Source organism: Aquarana catesbeiana, linkage group LG03 (assembly GCF_042186555.1).
Source record: "Aquarana catesbeiana isolate 2022-GZ linkage group LG03, ASM4218655v1, whole genome shotgun sequence".
Lineage (NCBI taxonomy): Eukaryota > Metazoa > Chordata > Amphibia > Anura > Ranidae > Aquarana > Aquarana catesbeiana.
In genome coordinates this window covers 665,435,444-665,457,191 of record NC_133326.1, presented here as the reverse complement: position 1 = coordinate 665,457,191, position 21,748 = coordinate 665,435,444, and the positions used below count along the sequence as shown (strand labels likewise).

The 21,748-nt window shown below is 42.3% G+C and overlaps 1 protein-coding gene across 1 annotated transcript in view; it reads right to left on the bottom strand.

Moving 5' to 3' along the window:
• Window positions 1-10,144, bottom strand: part of LOC141134076 (complement C3-like) — a 77,476-nt gene extending 67,332 nt beyond the window's left edge. Inside the window, exons 1-3 of the mRNA XM_073623662.1 lie at window positions 10,124-10,144; window positions 5,980-6,051; window positions 3,861-3,942 (exon numbers count right to left, since the gene is read on the bottom strand). Of these exons, the coding sequence (XP_073479763.1) occupies window positions 3,861-3,942; window positions 5,980-6,051; window positions 10,124-10,144 (175 nt within the window). The remainder of the gene's footprint in view (window positions 1-3,860; window positions 3,943-5,979; window positions 6,052-10,123) is intronic.
• Between the last annotated feature and the right edge of the window lie 11,604 nt (window positions 10,145-21,748).

The following is a 21,748-nucleotide window of genomic DNA, read 5'->3' as shown; positions in this document are numbered from 1 at the left end:
GTGGCAGTCAGGAGGAGGCGGTGATTAGTGGTAGCCAGGAGGAGGCGGGACTAAGTGGCAGCCAGGAGAAGCCTGGGACAAGTCGCAGCCTGACTGAGTCTCAGGTTCCTCCCCTCCGCCTTCCATATAAAAGAGCCAGGAAGACGACTCCGAGTCCCGTGCAGGATTCAGCATTCAGGCTGATCCAGGAGGCTTCGGCGTCCCTGCGAGCCTTACCCACTCCTGAAGAGGCCTTTGCCTGCATGGCTGCCACCAAACTGCAGGGCATGCAGGAGGGTCAACGCAGGCTCTGTGAGGACCTGCTTTATAAAGTCCTACGTAAGGGGGTGAGTGGGGAACTAACACCCAAGACCGACGTGGTTGAGTTGGACCATCCTCCTCCTCCTCCTCCTGCTGCCACAACTCCACCACCACAGCCACCGCGTGTAAGGAAGCCTGGAAGGAAGACCTAAGAGTGATGGCCCTGGGTTCAGTCTGGTCTGACAGAAGATGCAGTCTCTCGTATGACCACAGCCTGGGGACACAGATGTCATCTGCTGCTTTCCGGATCTCTGGGACTTCTGGACCAGACTGCCCTCCCTTAGATATGGACTCCTCAGGCCACCAATTTTGCTTAAAAATAGTTGATGTCTGCCCTGGGGGTCCAAGGCTTCATCCACTGCTGCAGTTTCTCCAGCGTTGCCTCCCTCTTTGTTTAGTTGTGAGCCCTTAATAAAAATTTTTTGGGGAAAGTATACTCTCCTGTGTGTGTTTTCATCCAAAAAGGACAGTTTGTTGGTGACGATTCAGGTACATTTCTAAGATAAAATGTGAAATTAACAAGGGACAACAACACCAAACAATCTCCTACAGATTAAATAGAACAACATATCAATGGTGTTGTGAGAACTTGTCACAAAAAACACACACAAACATTTTCGGGAGTACAAATCAAAATCCCCCAAAAAAAAAAAACCCTTCAAAAAAATACAAACACAAAAAAAGAATCTACATTAAAGCCAAAAAAACAAAAAAAACCAAAACAAAAATATGTTGTCAGATGTGAGCAATCAAAATATATTGAGGGAATCCAGATAAATAGTAACGAAATAAGTTTGTGAGAAGTGTGTGTGAATATGAGCAGCAAAACTACTATATTCTTGTCACATTATAAAGAAGAAGAGAGTGCGCTGTATTAAACCATTTTTAACATTGCAGCGTGACGAAAGTGCTGTATCCATTGCGAACGCTAAGTTTACCAGAACGAGCTGTTCCGTGCCGGAATTTCTTCTGAGCATGCGTGGCACTTTGTGCGTCGGAACAGGCCTCACACACGGTCGGAATTGACGCGATCGGATTTTGTTGTCGGAAAATTTTATCTCCTGCTCTCCAACTTTGTGTGTCGGAAAATCCGATGGAAAATGTCCGATGGAGCCCACACACTGTCGGAATTTCCGACAACACGCTCCGATCGGACATTTTCCATCGGAAAATCCGACCGTGTGTACGGGGCATTAGTCTGTAGGGTTCAATATTGAGTTGGCCCACCCTTTGCAGCTATAACAGCTTCACTTCTTCTGGGAAGGCTGTCCACAAGGTTTAGGAGTGTGTCTATGGGAATGTTTGACCATTCTTCCAGAAGCGCATTTGTGAGGTCAGGCACTGATGTTGGCCTGGCTCACAGTCTCTGCTCATCCCAAAGGTGTTCTATCGTGTTGAGGTAAGTACTCTGTGCAGGTCAGTCAAGTTCCTCCACCCCAAACTCGTTAATGCATGTCTTTATGGACCTTGCTTTGTGCACTGGTCCAAATCATTTGGTGGAGGGGGGGTTATGGTGTGGGGTTGTTTTTCAGCAGTTGGTTCTGTCCCTTTAGTTCTAGTAAAGGGAACTTTTGGAAAATGTAATGCTCCCAACATTGTGGGAACCGTTTGAGGATGGCCTCTTCCTGTTCTAACATGCCAGTGCACAAATAAGGTCCATAAAGACATGGATGAGCGAGTTTGGGGTGGAGGAACTTGACTGGCCTGCACAGAGTCCTGTCTTCAACCCGATAGAAGATGGGTGGTAATCTTTTAAGGTTAATTTGTAGCATCTTACTTGGCTTTTCCCTGAGCTCAGTGTTGCTGCTGCTCAGTGTTGCTGCTGCCAGTAGGTGGCACTGGCACCTCTGGCATTAGACAGGGGAGCTGCAATAATGCTGGGTTATGAAAATTTATGTTCCCCTGGCCAACAACAATAAAGTTTACTGTCAGTGGGTGCAAACAAATGGCCCCTGCCCCCACCTATAACTGGCCTTCACAGCAAGGAGCACATGGAAGGGCAAACACATGAAAGACAGAAACAGAACATTCCATAGCTCAACTCACCAACCTGTCTGCCAACTGACCAAATTAACCTGTTCAACAGTCTGCATTAAAAACAGGGGTTTAGTTAGTACACATTTGCAAACGCTTGCATAAGCTGCAAGGCCTCTTCACGGCACCCTGTGTATGCTTGCAGTCCTAACACTACTGAATTTATGAGGGGCATGCTGGGAGAGAAAATAGATATTTTGAAGGTGGCCTGGTGATTGGCGCTTCTCCATGAACTGCAGCCTGGGGAGATATGTGTAGTTGTATGTGCTAGTTAAGCAGGGAGCCTTTTTGGGCCTAGCACAGTCATCCTGAAGCAGTCCTCCCAGGTGGAAGAAGATACAACACCCAAGGTGGAGTCAGGGGAATAAGACCTGCTGGAGCCGGAATGAGTCTGACCCTCAGAGGATCCTGGTTCTTTTGCTTGGTGAGGATGCATGGAGGTACCCGCTCTCTGGCTGTGAAGCTCTGATGACAGTGCTGCCGTTGTTAGCCTAATGGTATTTATTTTTGCAATACACCATGGACCAAGTTCTCTTCATGCACTGTGACAGCAGGAGTATGCTTAGAGTCTGGAAAATATGCTGCTGGAGGTGTCTTAGCTCTAACCCTCTCCCCCTGTGAGCTTAAAGCAGATATACATCTGGAAAAGACAAGTAATTACTGGTGCCCAACATTATATCAATCCTTGACTACATTAATGGATCCACCCTGGGGCAATGTCAGCCTACTCCAGCACTAGGGGTTCTCTTTCCTGGGGTGGCAGGTCGCAGCATAAAAATTAAAAAAAAAACTTGAATACAAAGCAAATAACTGTACTCAGTAAGCTGGCCCTACACACCTTAAATCCTCTAAATCAGCTGAAATTCAAGATGTGGGTGACCCTGCTGATACCACATAACTCAACTACTACTTATGACAGATGCAGGTGCTGTCAGAATACAATAGCCGGCAGTGGGAGATTCATCCATCCATGCTGTTCAGCATGGGTGGGGGAAACTATGGATTTTTTTCACGCATATGGCCAACTGTACATTCATTGTCAGCATGCACAAAATATCCTTATGCCGCGTACACACGGTTGGATGTTCTGATGGAAAATGTTCGATGGGAGCAGTTTGTTGGAAATTCTGACCGTGTGTAGGCTCCATCGGACATTTTCCATTGGAATTTCTGAAACACAAAATTTGAGATCTGGATTTCAAATTTTCCGACAACAATATCCATTGTCGTAAATTCCGATCGTGTGTACACAATTCTGAAGCACAAAGTTCTACGCATGCTCGGAATCAAGCAGAAGAGCCGTACTGGCTATTGAATTTCAATTTTCTCAGCTTGTCGTACGTCACCACATTCTCAACGTTCGGAATTTCCGACAACATTGTGTGACCGTGTGTGTGCAAGACAAGTTTGAGCCAACATCCATCTGAAAAAATCCCATGGATTTTGTTGTCGGAATGTCCGTTCGTGTGTACGCGGCATAAGACAACAGACAATACAATGAAAAAGTAAGTTAAACCAGCACTCACCCATGTACTCTTCCCGTGCTGTCACAGAAAGATCATAATTGTCACAGTCCTTTTTATAATTGGAATAATATGATTGTGTTATCTAGAGAGAGAATTACAAAATGACTGATAATATCATGAAAAGATAAAAAGCTGTGAACTTTATAGCTCAAACTAGAACAAAAAGTAGGAGCACCAACACTGACCAAACATTCATTTCTGAACCAAATCTAGCAAAAACACAAAGTTTTTCATTCTTAAAGTTCATCTCTAGAGTAAAACTGGCAGTGACCTCTCTACAAGCTTCCCATCTCTCTAATACCAATTCACAGTTTAACAACAAAGCCCCTTCCTAAAACCTTTTTTCTCTTACCTGAACCTGTTGCAGCTCCAGACTCTCTTGTGGCTCCTAGTTATTATTATTATTATTATTATACAGGATTTATATAGCGCCGACAGTTTATGCAGCGCTTTACAACATGAGGGCAGACAGTACAATTACAATACAATTCAATACAGGAGGAATCAGAGGGCCCTGCTCGTTAGAGCTTACAATCTAGTTGATCCAACGCTGCAGTCCAGGTCTGCCACTAAGCAGTTTTGTAGTCACCACTCATCGTGATGTCATCAGGTCGCCGCTAGAGACTTCAAGATCTTGTAAGCACCCCACCACTGGACCCAAAGGGAAAAGTCCACCCCCCTACCCCAGCAGATTCCCCCCAATCCAACTCACTCATCTTTTTCCTACAAATTTACAATTTAATTATAAAAAGCCTTCCTGGGCTCTTTTTACTTACCTAATCTGCTGTGTCTCCTCGAGAAAGATCAAGATCTGCTGCTGCAGTTGGGGTCTAACACTGATCAATTAAAGCCATCACTCATCGTGATGTCACACCACCACTGGAGACTGCAAGATTTAGTAAGGAGCCCACTGATGGATCCAAAGAGAAGAGAGGTGTCTGCACCCCCTTCTCCTGGCAGCCTTCCCCACTTCCAATCCACTTATTTCTTTCCTACTAATTCACAATTTAAAAACCATTCTCGTAACCTTTTTTCACTTATCTGAACCTGTTGGGGTTCCCGAATCTGTTGCAACTTCTCAGTGATCCAACACTGCAGTTCAGGTCTGCCACCAGCCAGTCCTGTAGCAATCACTCATCATGATGTCATCACGCCACCACTGGAGACTTCATGATCTTGTAAGAACCTCACTACTGGACCCAAAGGGAGGTGTCCATCCCCTCCTCTGGCAACCTCCTTCCCCCTTCCAACTCACCCATCTCTCTCCTACCAAATCACAATTTAACAACAAAAAACCCTTCCTGAACTTTTTTTCCACTTACCTAATCTGTTGCAGCTCCTTTTTTCAGGAGTGAAGACTGAGATCCACTGCTTCAGACTGGGTCTAACACCGATGAACACAAAAGGAGGTTTCAGCCCACCCCTTCTTTCTGGCAGCCTTCTCTCCCTTCCAACTCACCCACCTTTTTCCTAAATATTTACAATCTAATAGCATAATAGCAAAAACCCTTTCTAGGTAATCACACAAAATCTGTTAACGCCAGAAGACTTATGCCCCGTACACACAAACGGAATTTCCATCGGAAAAAGTGTGATGTTAGCTTTTGGTCGGATATTCCGACCGTGTGTATGCTCCATCCAACTTTTTCTGTCTGAATTTCTGCCAGCAAAAGATTGAGAGCTGGTTCTCTATTTTTCCGAAGGAAAAAGTTCTTGACGGAAATTCTATTCGTCTTCTTGACGGTCGAAAGTTCAGAGAACTTTTGTGTGACCGTGTGTATGCAAGGCAAGCTTGAGTGGAATTCCGTCGGAAAAACCATCCAAGATTTTTCCAACGGAAATTACGCTCATGTGTACGGGGCATAAGGACATTGTGTGGTGGAAAAGATACCAACGGATACTCTGAGGGATAGCTCCAGGTTCAGGGTAAGTATTGTGGCCAGAGCTGCATTTAAAAATAAAAAAAAAAAACAAAAAACAAATAGGCCAGAGTTGGGCTTTAATTCTCTTTAGAAAATTACCAGAGATTTTTTTCTAATGGCTAACCGAAAGGACAGTGCTGACAGCATACCTATACATTCACAGCTAGAATAATGGACAATAGATTTTTTCAACTCACTGTTAAATTCACCAGTCCTTTCCCTTCTGCAGTTATGGTACAATCTTCTTTAACAGACACCTGAAAAGATATCTGTAAGGAAATTGATACAACTTTAAATTTAAATTGTAACCAGAAAAAAAAACTTACAGTACTTATGTGATGTAGTCTGCCAGGAGCATCAACGAGGTAATATTTGATCTCAAACATAAATTGTATATGAAAACCAACATGTGGGGCCACACTTCACCTCCTTCATCGGGGCTTAATAGAAACAGGTTATATGGACTCAAAGAATTTTTGTACAGTGAATAGATTGGCGCAGCAACAGTCAGCAGCTGGTTAATGCCGCTGCAATTTTGTTGATACTGTTGGGGAAGGGGGAGAGGGGTGCATAAGGAAGTCTTATAGGTAAAATATATTGTACTTAAAGTGAACATTTATTTTGAGTTACTAGTAAATGGTGTACATTAACCCATTTTTTTTTCATATAATTTTAATAAGGACTTGATCTAATTGTGCCCATTAACAAATCGAAAAAATCAAACGATCATACATTGCAATAACATTTTTGTTCAATATTGTACTTACCTACAGTGGAGAAATTAATTATTTGATCCCCTGCATATTTTGTAAGTTTGCCCACTTACACGCATGATTTACGCAGGACTGGTGGAGTGGGCACAGGCTCAGTATGTCCTTCCTAATGCAACATACAGTATCTCACAAAAAAGAGTACACCCCTCACATTTTTGTAAATATTTTATTCTATCTTTTCATGTGACAACACTGAAGAAATGACACTTTGCTACAATGTAAAGTAGTGAGTGTACAGCTTGTATAATGTAAATTTGCTGTCCCCTCAAAATAACTCAACACACAGCCATTAAAGCGAAACTTCAGTAATTTTTTCATCTTTCCATCTATTAAATCTTCTGCTCTTGTTGTTTTAACTTTGGATAGTAAAACATTTTTTTTCTGCCAGTAAATACCTTGTACAGCCCACTTCCTGTTTCTTGTCTGGTAAAAAGCCTAGGCTTTTGACATCATGCACAGCTTTCTCTCTCACTCTTGTGAGAGTTTGCCAGGAAGGAAGGGGGGATGAGTCATAAGAGCGCCAATGAGAGCTGCTGGACTGAAGAGCTGTGCCTCTGTGTGTCTGTGTAAATCCAGGAAGTGAACAGGCAGCAGCTTCAGCTGCCTTCAGTTAAAATGGTTGCAGCAAGACTCAGTGGAGGGAGATTTCTGCAGCATATTTGGCAAGTACAGAATTACAGTATATATAAAATAATATGTAAAGTGGTTGAAGGGAAGCTTCAGAATGACAAAGATGTTTTTTATTGCAAATTATGCGAGCAGACTGCAGTCCCTCTTTAAATATGCTGTACAAATTTTTTTTTTATTTATTTATTACAGGCACCTGTATAACACCAACAATTTACGCAGCCTGCAGTTCCTCTTTAATGTCTAAACAGCTGGTATCAAAAGTGAGTACACCCCTAAGTGAAAATTTCCAAATTGGGCCCAATTAGCCATTTTCCTTCCCCGTGTGTCATGTGACTCATTAGTGGGTCACATTTGAATGGGGAGCAGGTGTGTTAAATGTGGTGTTATCTCTCCTACTCTCTCATACTGGTCACTGGAAGTTCAACATGGCACCTCATGGCAAAGAACTCTCTGAGGATCTGAAAAAAAAGAATTGTTGCTCTACATAAAGATGGCCTAGGCTATAAGAAGATTGCCAAGACCCTGAAACTGAGCTGCAGCACAGTGGCCAAGACCATACAGCGGTATAACAGGACAGGTTCCACTCAGAACAGGCCTTGCCATGGTCGACCAAAGAAGTTGAGTGCAGGTGCTCAGCGTCATATCCAGAGGTTGTCTTTGGGAAATAGACATATGAGTGCTGCCAGCATTGCTGCAGGGGTTGAAGGGGTGGAGGGTCAGCCTGTCAGTGCTCAGACCATAAGCCGCACACTGCATCAAATTGGTCTGCATGGCTGTCGTCCCAGAAGGAAGACTCTTCTTAAGATGATGCACAAGAAATGCCGCAAACAGTTTGCTGAAGACAACCAGACTAAGGACATGGATTACTGGAACCATGTTCTGTGGTCTGATGAGACCAAGATAAACTTATTTGGTTCAAATGGTGTCAAGCATATGTGGCCGCAACCAGGTGAGGAGTACAAAAAAGTGTGTCTTGCCTACAGTCAAGCATGGTGGTGGGAGTGTCATGGTCTGGGGCTGCATGAGTGCTGCTGGCACTGGGGAGCTACAGTTCATTGAGGGAACCATGAATGCCAACATGTACTGTGGCATACTGAAGCAGAGCATGATCCCCACCCTACGGAGACTGGGCCGCAGGGCAGTATTCTAACATGATAACGACCCCAAATAGTGGCGGCCTGTCCATAGAGGGCGCATGGGCACCGACCACTCCCCCCCCAAGGAAAAAAAAGTCCTTTAAGTGCACAAGTACAGGCGCTGGATACAGTGCACTATGGGTAGCATGATGTCTATGCAATGACGTGATTGCATGTAAGACGCTTCATTTACAGGGTTCTGTGAGTCATTGCTGCGCAAAGCACTGCGTCGTAAAACTTCCCTCCTGCAGGCATTCCCCTTGCTGTGGGGTTTTCTATTGGCAGGTGGGCGGTGCTTTCCCCGGGCAGCAGCGTCACTTCCGGGTTCTGTGCCAGTGGGAAATCGTAACCCTGACCCCGCAGCTCTGTGGATGGAGAAGCCACACTGCCAAAGGTACTATTTATATATCTGCCTGTAATGTGATGATCTGACACCCTGTCCATAGCAGTATCCTGTGAAGGTGGAGAGAGGGGAAGGACGTCCTGCTTCACCTCTGCCCCCAGCTATTCTCTTGCAATCTGTTGGATCAGACAGAAACATGTGCCTGGCAGGAGAGGAGAGGGGGGGATGAGGGACTGCTAATCGGAGCAAATGCTTCTCCCATTCACCACTAAATCCCTCTCTCATCTGTCTGTCCATCCTATCTATCTATTTTTTATCTGTCTATCTATCTATCTATCTATCTATCTATCTATCTATCTATCTATCTATCTATCTATCTATCTATCTATCTATCTCATTCCCTCCCGCCCACCCAATATCTATCTGTCTGTGTGTCCATTTATCTGTTTATTTATCTGTCTGTCTGTCTGTCTATCTATCTATCTCTTTATTTGCCCTATTGCGGGCGAGTGACGGGGGGGGGGGTTAATTGGGGCTTTGTTTGCGCCCTCCCAAAAAAATGGAGCACCAGCCGCCACTGACCTCCAAGATAACATCCACCAGCTCCATGATGTTGTCATGGAAGAGTGGAAGAGGACTCCAGTGGCAACCTGTGAAGCTCTGGTGAACTCCATGCCCAAGGGGGTTAAGGCAGTGCTGGAAAATAATGGTGGCCACACAAAATATTGACACTTAGAGCCCAATTTGAACATTTTCACTTAGGGGTGTACTCACTTTTGTTGCCAGTGGTTTAGACATTAATGGCTGTGTGTTGAGTTATTTTCAGGGGACAGCAAATTTACACTGTTATACAAGCTGTACACTCACTACTTTACATTGTAGCAAAGTATCAATTCTTCAGTGTTGTCACATGAAAAGATATAATAAAATATTTACAAAAATGTGAGGGTTGTACTCTTTTTTGTGAGATACTGTATGTTGCATTAGGAAGGACATACTGAGCCTGTGCCCACTCCACCAGTCCTGCGTACCTCATGCGTGCTTATTCCTTACCATAAGTTGTGACCATGCCATAGATCTTCATGATGCAGGTTTGGATCCGGTTGCTATTGGATTCCCCCCCCTTGGAGAGAGAGACAAATAATGACCGCTTCACTATCAGAAGACCTGTTACCTTACCAGGTACCACACCTTCAGACTGGTTGCGTGGTGTCTTGAACTTGTACTTGGTTTATCTTAGCAAGTATTCTCTTCTTCTTGCCTTGCAGAGTTAGCCCCTTGTAGTGGTGTTACTTCATACCCTGTAGTGGTTTACAAACCCTGGTTCTTTTGTTACGACAGAGCCAAAATGCACCCCTTTGAATAACTTCAGACCAGGCTCATAACAGTTAATTTAACTTTACTGATGAAACGTCTTTCCTCTAACCTTAATTATAGTAGTGTAGTGGCCCATGCATACCTCGGTGAGGTGAGGGTCCATTACGGCATTTTCCATGGCTGGATGTCTTACAAAAACACTGGTGTCTTCAGCAGCACCAACGTTTCCACACAAAGGTAATCCAGAACCCAGCACCCTAAGACTTCAGCGTCCCCCTTTTTATAGCATAAACACAAAACAATGGGTTCCCCTAAGTGGACTTTCCCGGCACTTGCATAGATAAAGAAAAATTGTAAAGGTAGAAGACGTTATACATAGTAAAAAAACATATGATTTTATTCGTGTTGAAAAATACAAATGTTAAAAAACAAGCAAAAGATATCTAGAGTAACATGGTAGAACTACATAGTGGACATGATGAACATCAAATAATGAGTAATGGTGGAATGCTCTTCTCAAGCCCGACGCGTTTCGGGATATTTTTTATTTATAGAGTCCTTCTTCAGGGGCATAGTTGAGAGAGAAGGGTTCATCTGAGGTGATTAAGAAAAAAAAAAATGAAAAAAGGGAGGGAGTCAAATGTGGTAGGACTACCAATGATAGGTTAAAATGATCAATTGATCACCTACCTGATGGGATGTAATTGTTTGCTTGTAGAAAGGAGATTTTTGTTAAAAGCAATGAAAACCACAGAGAAAGGGCAGGATGTGGGAGTGAGCAGTAGTGGTGTAGCAAGTATAGAAGCTTATTCATAGGTAGTGGGGGCTGCAAATAGGTAGGTTGCAATCTATATAGAGGAGTATGTCAGTGCTCCCGTCCCGCCCAACCCGGGCATGCGCAGGCCAGAGCGGTATGCTGAGGTCACAGGAAGGCGTCTCTAAAAAATGAAAAACATTTTTTTGAGGAACTTTCGAAAAGATCCAGTGTAGATAGTTCGAAACAAAAAATGAAATGAATAAATAGATAGACTGATGTACATAATAACGATAATCAAAATGCTACATGTACGGGCAAAAAACTTTATGACTCGGTGCAACCGAAAAGTACACTAAATAGTGATTAATGAGAGAGGTCTAGCATTGGAATGCATTAGGAAAAAAAAAAAAAGAGTATATATATAAGAGTATTAATATGTAGTTGTTAGTGGTAGAGAATAATAATAAATGAATACAGAATGCATACCTATAAATAAGTATATGGTATGCATAGATATTAGGGGGTACCCAAGTTGTACATCCGAGCAGCTAAGGTAAATTATTTAAGTGTAACACACTGGTATATGGGAAGTATATGAGAAGCAATTATGTTGCTACAATGCTTCTTATGGGAGTAATTACATTCGCCTGCAAGGACAGAGACCAAAGCAGGCTAGAGAGTAGTGAAGAAATAATAATAATAATGATAACTATAGGACTGAGGGAAGGGATAGTACTACGCTTGAAACAATGATACTAGGGTAAAAACAGAGATGCAAGAAAAATAAAAGAAATCACATACCTTTAGGGAGAACAAGTGAACATGTAGACAGCCTCACAACCCAGCGTCTGGCGTGTGTAGCGCCTTAGCAGTGAGTGAGTGAGGCTGGTTTAAGTAGTGTACGGGCTCCAATCAGCTGGCGTCAGAATGAGGCACAGCTGTGTTATGGAGCCCGTCAGCTGAGACGTCCTATACAGACCTCCCGAAGCGGGGATGCGCGGCGCCGCCCCAACAGCGCATGCGCGAGCGCAATGATGTTTGGAGCAACGTCGCGCACACCCGCTCCACCGGCACGGAAGTGTCACTCCGGCGGACTGAGCATGTCCACCGGAGTGGCAACATGGAGGCAGTGGGCGTAAGATGGAGAACCGCCCAAGTACCTCCCTAGGCGCCGCCCCAGGAAAAGAAATCCCTGGGGCGGCTTTCCGTGCCGGGCAGCCGCTCCGGCCACCCACGCCTCGGGGGGGGGGGGGGGGCGGGGTTGAAAAGGGGGGGATTCGTCATAATAGCCCGATCGAAAATATTTTCAATACTCATCCAAACACGGAGGAGTAAAAAAGGAGGTTGAAAAAAGGCATAAGGAGTATTGGACGGAATAAAAAAGGTATAGGATCAACACTCACCAATACCAGATCAAAGTCATCACATCACCACTTTGATCTGGTATTGGTGAGTGTTGATCCTATACCTTTTTTATTCCGTCCAATACTCCTTATGCCTTTTTTCAACCTCCTTTTTTACTCCTCCGTGTTTGGATGAGTATTGAAAATATTTTCGATCGGGCTATTATGACGAATCCCCCCCTTTTCAACCCCCCCCCCCCGAGGCGTGGGTGGCCGGAGCGGCTGCCCGGCACGGAAAGCCGCCCCAGGGATTTCTTTCCCTGGGGCGGCGCCTAGGGAGGTACTTGGGCGGTTCTCCATCTTACGCCCACTGCCTCCATGTTGCCACTCCGGTGGACATGCTCAGTCCGCCGGAGTGACACTTCCGTGCCGGTGGAGCGGGTGTGCGCGACGTTGCTCCAAACGTCATTGCGCTCGCGCATGCGCTGTTGGGGCGGCGCCGCGCATCCCCGCTTTGGGAGGTCTGTATAGGACGTCTCAGCTGACGGGCTCCATAACACAGCTGTGCCTCATTCTGACGCCAGCTGATTGGAGCCCGTACACTACTTAAACCAGCCTCACTCACTCACTGCTAAGGCGCTACACACGCCAGACGCTGGGTTGTGAGGCTGTCTACATGTTCACTTGTTCTCCCTAAAGGTATGTGATTTCTTTTATTTTTCTTGCATCTCTGTTTTTACCCTAGTATCATTGTTTCAAGCGTAGTACTATCCCTTCCCTCAGTCCTATAGTTATCATTATTATTATTATTTCTTCACTACTCTCTAGCCTGCTTTGGTCTCTGTCCTTGCAGGCGAATGTAATTACTCCCATAAGAAGCATTGTAGCAACATAATTGCTTCTCATATACTTCCCATATACCAGTGTGTTACACTTAAATAATTTACCTTAGCTGCTCGGATGTACAACTTTGGTACCCCCTGATATCTATGCATACCATATACTTATTTATAGGTATGCATTCTGTATTCATTTATTATTATTCTCTACCACTAACAACTACATATTAATACTCTTATATATATACTCTTTTTTTTTTTTCCTAATGCATTCCAATGCTAGACCTCTCTCATTAATCACTATTTAGTGTACTTTTCGGTTGCACCGAGTCATAAAGTTTTTTGCCCGTACATGTAGCATTTTGATTATCGTTATTATGTACATCAGTCTATCTATTTATTCATTTCATTTTTTGTTTCGAACTATCTACACTGGATCTTTTCGAAAGTTCCTCAAAAAAAAATGTTTTCATTTTTTAGAGATGCCTTCCTGTGACCTCAGCATACCGCTCTGGCCTGCGCATGCCCGGGTTGGGCGGGACGGGAGCACTGACATACTCCTCTATATAGATTGCAACCTACCTATTTGCAGCCCCCACTACCTATGAATAAGCTTCTATACTTGCTACACCACTACTGCTCACTCCCACATCCTGCCCTTTCTCTGTGGTTTTCATTGCTTTTAACAAAAATCTCCTTTCTACAAGCAAACAATTACATCCCATCAGGTAGGTGATCAATTGATCATTTTAACCTATCATTGGTAGTCCTACCACATTTGACTCCCTCCCTTTTTTCATTTTTTTTTTTTTTTTTTTCTTAATCACCTCAGATGAACCCTTCTCTCTCAACTATGCCCCTGAAGAAGGACTCTATAAATAAAAAATATCCCGAAACGCGTCGGGCTTGAGAAGAGCATTCCACCATTACTCATTATTTGATGTTCATCATGTCCACTATGTAGTTCTACCATGTTACTCTAGATATCTTTTGCTTGTTTTTTAACATTTGTATTTTTCAACACGAATAAAATCATATGTTTTTTTACTATGTATAACGTCTTCTACCTTTACAATTTTTCTTTATCTATGCAAGTGTCGGGAAAGTCCACTTAGGGGAACCCATTGTTTTGTGTTTATGCATTTTTGGACGTGGCACGGCTTTCCTCCTAAACAAGTTGGTCACCCTTTCCCTTTTTATAGCATAGGGGGGCTGGCTACTACCAAAAGCCCAGAAACTGAACTTTTAATCCTTTTTTTATCTGCCTGTGCCAGCCACTGACTCACTATAACTAAACACTTTCAACCTTCCTACAAGGAACTAACTTTGGAGGAGAAGGCTTGGCTCACAATTTGTGTTCCAGTTCATCCCAAAGAAGTTCAATAGGGTTGATGTCAGGCCTCTCGAGTTCCTCAACACCAAACTTATGAAACCATGTAATTATGGAGCTGGCGTTTCACCCAGGGGTCATGGTGGAACAGAAAACAGCCTTTACCATAAGCAACTGTTACCACAAGGTTGAAAACGCTCAGTTGTCTAAAGTGTCTTTATAGAGAAATCTTTCTCAGCCTTTTTACCCCAGAGGATTCCTAAAATAATTTTCTGGTCTTAGGGATGATCGGCTAAATTAATTCATCGGGTCAGAGAGAATAGTGCCCCCTTTACAGCAGTAGTCAGAATGGCAACCTTACAGACAGATAAAAGATTATTGGTGGTCATAGCTCTGGCTCTGCCAAGTAACTGTGGACCCAGAATTATAGAGGCACCATCAAATGGGAGGTCAATCCACCACAACTCAAGAAGCCCTTAGCACCTACAGTGTAAGCATACTTTTGGCCAAAGAGTGCATTTCTGTCAACTGTTAATGAGTAATCTCACCACTCGACCGAGCAAGGGCTTGGAACATCATAACAGTAGCCTAGAATATTGAAAAAAAACCTGTCAATACATATAGGTGTACAGACTCTTATATTATTGTGTTGAATGAAGGGTGGAGGATGTTTACCTAAAGTAATTGCTAAGCTTTACATTTTCATTTTGTAAACTAACCTCTTGGTGCCGCCTGTATACATACAGTATATGCGATCTCACTGAATTGGGTCTTCTTCTGTGATGCCACATATATGCACACCTTTGTGCTGGGAGCACAGATACTGGGCTTATACTAACGATTGTGAACCGGGGCCCCCGATTCTGATTTTCATCTGCTCCCTGTCTAGGGTGTGGTGGTAGATTGCAAACTGAAGGTTCCCGAGAAGCTGATCGGTGGTCTCCGGTATAGCTCAGAGTGTCCAACGATAAAGAAAAGAGAGGGAGATGGGAGAATCCTTAAAGTGTAGTGGATAAATTCAGAAACAAGGATAAAATGCTTCCACAATAAAAGGACAAAATGTCTAAATAGATTTACAACTGTTGAGGCTGCAGTCACCCAGCAAGGGGGCACCATGTGGACTTCCTAGTGCTTGGGGGGAGAAAAACTGTCTCTGTACAGGGTCAGTGTGGATACTCTCAATGCCTTATGTATTCCCATCTTGGGTGCTCTGTGGGGTACTCATGTGGGTGAACAAATTGGTAAAAAGAGTCAGAGCACAAAAGACCCATCAGTAGTTTGATTGGCAGAGGCGCCCGATGTGGTTTTTCAAGGACAGACATGAGTCGTCTCTGATTGCCTATCACATTGATCAATCACTGTGCATCTCACCCATGTGTTTTCTTTCTCCTGTGAATGGGGAGAAAGATACATTTTATCTCTCTTATTGCAGGGGAGAAAGATGTAAACAATCAAAAGTGCATATAAAAAATAAATAAATAAAATTAAGAAAAAAAAACCCAGTTCAAGGTTTGATCTAGGTCAATCTCATGGTGAGTTTTAGGGTCAAGGTAAGGGTCAAAGGAAAAGATCAGTATATTTTGGGTAGGATTTAAAAAAAAAAACAAATTTTTTAAATATATATTAGTGTCAGTATGCTTTCAAAAAAGCAAAATGCATACTATTGTTTTTGGGCCGTACTACAAGTACAAACAACAACAAACATACACATGTGAGGCATCGCTGCAATCATCAGGAGCAGGAAAATTTATTTTGGGTTCTTTGGAGGTAAGTTATGGTAATAGCAAGAAATATACAGCTAAATTAAAAAAAAATAAAAAAAAATATATATATATATATATATATATATATATATATATATATATATATATATATATTTATTATTTTGGGCCAGTTTTCATTTGATAATAATAATAATAATAATAATAATAAAAATCAGGAGATATCCATTACTATTTTACCACCAAATTAAAACCCAAGTTTAATTCATTTGGATATGCTAAGTAGTTGTGATCATATGTACAGTTTTTTTTAATACATGTCAAAGTTGCAAAATTGTGTTCAGGCATTAAGATTTGTTCTATTTAAAATTACACCAAGATTGTGACTATGGTTCAAAGCAATGCAAAGTTATTTGCAAGTTGAATAAAAGTTTTTTCTTCATTTTTGCTCTTTTTTTTAATGCAACACTAAAAAAATAACAAACAAAAGAAATAGAAACAAATAAAAGTTTAAATATTAAAGGGGTTGTAAACCCTCACTTTAAAAAAAATAAAAATAACAAACATGCCTATACTTACCTGCTCTGTGCAATGCTTTTGCACACAGCAACCCCAATCCTCTTCTTCTAGGGTGCCCCACCAGCGCTCCAAGCCCCTCCTCTTCATCAAGTGCCCCCACGTGAAGCCGCTTTCCCTGGGGTCACCCGTGCCGGCTCCCTCCCGAGTCCCGCTACTGCGTCCATTGACACAGACAGCGGGACTCGGCCTCGCCCCCCGCTTCTGTGTCACAGCTTTTGATTGACATTGACAATGGCTCCTGCTGCTATCAATTTGTCCAATGAGGATAACAACAGCAGTTGGAGATGCTGCACTTGTGCACATCGCTAGTTTGGATCGGACTCAGGTAAGAAAAATAGGGGGGGTGGGTGCTGCAGCACAAGTTTTTCACCTGAATGCATATAATGCATTCAGGTGAAAAAACCTTGAGGGTTTACAACCACCTTAATGTTGAATAAAATAGACAAACAGAAAAATGATCATCAAGAAAATAATAGTCAAAGGGGAAGGGGAAGAAGGAGTTCATTAGGGTTAAATAGACACATTTTTTAAAAATGAAAAACATATATTTTTTTTTACTTTCCAGGTTGCTTTCATAACTTAAAATGTATAAAAGAACCGCGCTAAACACAGATCGTAATTGAATAATTGAAAAATATATAAAGTGATCAAAATATTAAACACAAATAGCAACACAATATGAAAAATCAGAAAAAATGTGCTATGAACCACATAAGGATACTAAATTATTGTAGCAAAAAATATTAAAGTAAAATAAAGAAAACAGTCCATGAAAAAATGTGACTTCTGTTATCAACAGTCCTTATTGTAATATATTCCACCCATAGTGACTGAAGATTTTAAAGACATCTTGTGAAAAAATCCACCACCTATGAAGGTATATGATTACCAGAGGTAAGCTGTAATGAAGCCTATGCCAGAAATCCGCTCAATGGGGACATCACCATCTGTCTCAGCAGGGAGGAAAGATCACCCGGGATTCATCGATAATGATTGACTCAGCAATGGAGACCCGAGGAGATAAGAAATACATCCACCATAGTGTGAATCCGTTTGACCAATTTATTAATAAGTAAAGTAGCACACTTACCAAAAAACAGTTAAAATAGCATGTATAAAATCAGCCGGCCGGCCTGCATACACCCGTTCGTTATGGAGTGGAAATGATGACGTCATCGTTTCCACTCCATAACGAACGGGTGTATGCAGGCCGGCCGGCTGATTTTATACATGCTATTGTAACTGTTTTTTGGTAAGTGTGCTACTTTACTTATTAATAAATTGGTCAAACGGATTCACACTATGGTGGATGTATTTCTTATCTCCTCGGGTCTCCATTGCTGAGTCAATCATTATTGATGAATCCCGGGTGATCTTTCCTCCCTGCTGAGACAGATGGTGATGTCCCCATTGAGCGGATTTCTGGCATAGGCTTCATTACAGCTTACCTCTGGTAATCATATACCTTCATAGGTGGTGGATTTTTTCACAAGATGTCTTTAAAATCTTCAGTCACTATGGGTGGAATATATTACAATAAGGACTGTTGATAACAGAAGTCACATTTTTTCACGGACTGTTTTCTTTATTTTACTTTAATATTTTTTGCTACAATAATTTAGTATCCTTATGTGGTTCATAGCACATTTTTTCTGATTTTTCATATTGTGTTGCTATTTGTGTTTAATATTTTGATCACTTTATATATTTTTCAATTATTCAATTACGATCTGTGTTTAGCGCGGTTCTTTTATACATTTTATCTATTTAATTCTTTACCTAAGAATTAGAACTGCAGCTTGGAGTTAGAGGGAAGCGCAGTAATTTTATATTATTTTCTGCTTTCATAACTTGCTTTCATAATTTTGATCTGCAGATGAATGAAGCTGAGCAGATTCAAAAGTAACAGTGTTACTTTGTATCTCTCTATTTTTCATCTGAACAATGTCTATACACACGGAGTTAGATTAGAGTAATGCCGCGTACACACAGGCGGACTTTACGGCAGACTTTGCCCGGCGGACTTTTCGACTGACTTTATGGCGGACTTTCCGAATGAACGGACTTGCCTACACACAATCCACCAAAGTCCGTCTAATTCGTACGTGATGACGTACGACCGGACTAAAACAAGGAAGTTCATAGCCAGTAGCCAATAGCTGCCCTAGCGTGGCTTTTTGTCCGTCGAACTAGCATACAGACGAGCGGACTTTTCGACCGGACTCGAGTTCGACGGATAGATTTAAAACATGTTTCAAATCTAAGTCCGTCCAACTTTTGAGCAAACAAAGTCCGCTGGAGCCCACACACGATCGAATTGTCCGACGAAATCCCGTCCGCTGGGCAAAGTCTGCCGTAAAGTCCGCTCGTGTGTACGCGGCATTAGATGGTTCTTTTTGTGAGAGCTAGGAATTGTCATCAAGTGGACGAGGGGGCACAGCAGAGCTGTGTATTTTGATGACATTTTTTGCGGCATATGAAGCACAACCAGTGTCCTCAACTAGATAATAAACTGCCTGTAGAATCATCCAAGGCAGACATTTTTGGCGAGATCATGAGATGGTTCGTTAATCGATCAAGCAGATACCCCTCTGGATGACTACACTGAGGATATATGTCCATTGGACACCATTCTGAGACAGGCAGAGCTAGCAGTGTCTCCCCACCCTACTCTCTTATTCCCCCTTCTTCTTCACACTTCATGATAGTTACATAGTAGGTGAGGTCGAAAAAAGACACAAGTCCATCAAGTCCAACCTATGTGTGTGATTATATGTCAGTATAACATTGTATATCCCTGTATGTTACGGTCGTTCAGGTGCTTATCTAATAGTTTCTTAAAGCTATCGATGCTCCCCGCTGAGACCACTGCCTGTGGAAGGGAATTCCACATCCTTGCCGCTCTTACAGTAAAGAACCCTCTATGTCGTTTAAGGTTAAGCCTCTTTTCTTCTAATTTTAATGAGTGGCCACGTGTCTTGTTAAACTCCCTTCCACGAAAACGTTTTATCCCTATTGTGGGGTCACCAGTACGGTATTTGTATATTTAAATCATATCCCCTCTCAAGTGTCTCTTCTCCAGAGAGAATAAGTTCAGTGCTTGCAACCTTTCCTCATAACTAATATCCCCCAGACCCTTTATTAGCTTTGTTGCCATTCTTTGTACTCGCTCCATTTCCAGTATGTCCTCTTGCTGCTCAGGCAAGACTTTAACAGGTGCTGGAAGGCGTCTGTATGATTCCTGCATGGCCAACCACTCTTATGTCTACATGCAATTTTACATAGCAGCTTTGCATTCATAACCGATAATCTTTTTTATAGCGGCCAGCAGGGTCTACTGGTCATAGAGAGAGTTTAAAGAGTTTGGGGTTCATCTATAGTCTATGTGCAGTATAACCAGTCAAAGGCATGGTCTCCTGCTCCAGAGAGCTGCCTAGAACATTCAGTTAATGGCCCTTGAATTTGTTTTGGTTTCTTTCTTTTTTTTGTTTCACTACGCATGCTTTCTAACACTGAGCAGAGGCCATGTGCTGTACAGATTTCATAACTTTGTGGCAGCTGTCTTTGAAGTCATTGAATCAGCTAAAAGGACAACAGGAACCTAACTTGCAGAAACCAGAAGCATAAATACTCAACATTGACACACAGCTGCTACTTTTAGGGAGTCTGATGAAGGGAGAATAACTCCATGAAAATTGTTTAATAGAGATATTCCTGCGCTATCGAATATGGAGATGGCTAAGGGTGGAACAGCTGCATGCGCCTATTAGGGTAAACACCTGACCTAAATAAATATTATATGGATGGATGGTGCAGCGCTAATCCTGTATGTATACCTCTGGTGGTTAATAATTAGGTCATATTATAGTTCACTATAGTGTGTATAAATAGTCTGGAAAACCAGTGACGTATTCTTACAAGTGATGTATCTCACTAAACAAAAATTAATTAATAAAAGTGTGGGTGTAAACAAAATATCAGCCTAAAAAACTTGGATCATCATATCAATAACTAGTACACCATAGATGACCATATCAGTGACTGGTTCAGCATAAGTGACAAAAACCAATTTTAAATAAAGTGCAGCGTGAATTGTACTAAATAATTAACAATCCAAAATTGCCAAAGTGCATTGTGCAAAACACTGTGCAACATAAATAACTACATCATATATTGGCTTATAGTGTTAGACAACAAACATTCCGTATAAAGTGCAAATGTGCAAAAAAAGCAACCAAAAAAACTTCAAACTATATAATTATGAAATATTAGTGAATGTCCCAAAAATTATGATGCATAAAAAAGAAAATTCACACAGAAAAAACGTCCTTATTCATGATGAAATCTGTGACAGTAAAGTGCTGACATGCGCATGTGACAGTTGAAGTGCCTGGTGACTCAAAATCTCATGCAGCTTCGTGTGCAAACACTACAGTGGGTAGTGGCCCCCTTACCTCAAAGTAATGGGGCAACAGCATATGACCAAACAGGTTCTTTATTTCTTCCACTTAGGGGCTCCTGCGCATTCCTCACCGTCCTGGGGTAAGGTTCCCTCAGATGTGATGCAGGAAGGTATTTATGAATAAAGTAGAGTAGAAAAGAACCCAATAGTGTAATTCCGTTTTCATAGGTATCCCCTGAAGAAGTCACGTGTGGTGTGACGTCACGCGTAGGGACGGGATAGGCTGGATACACTGAGAGCTCGCCACTCGTCGGATACATTGTATCATTTAATTGCCAATGTGAGTACCTGTTCCTTTGCCTAATAAACCAGTTACCAATGAAAACGGAATTACACTATTGGGTTCTTTTCTACTCTACTTTATTCATAAATACCTTCCTGCATCACATCTGAGGGAACCTTATCCCAGGACGGTGAGGAATGCGCAGGAGCCCCTAGGTGGAAGAAATAAAGAACCTGTTTGGTCATATGCTGTTGCCCCATTACTTTGAGGTAAGGGGCCACTACCAACTGTAGTGTTTGCACACGAAGCTGCATGAGATTTTGAGTCACCAGGCACTTCAACTGCCACATGCGCATGTCAGCACTTTACTGTCACAGATTTCATCATGAATAAGGACGTTTTTTCTGTGTGAGTTTTCTTTTTTATGCATCATAATTTTTGGGACATTCACTAATATTTCATAATTATATAGTTTGAAGTTTTTTTGGTTGCTTTTTTTGCACATTTGCACTT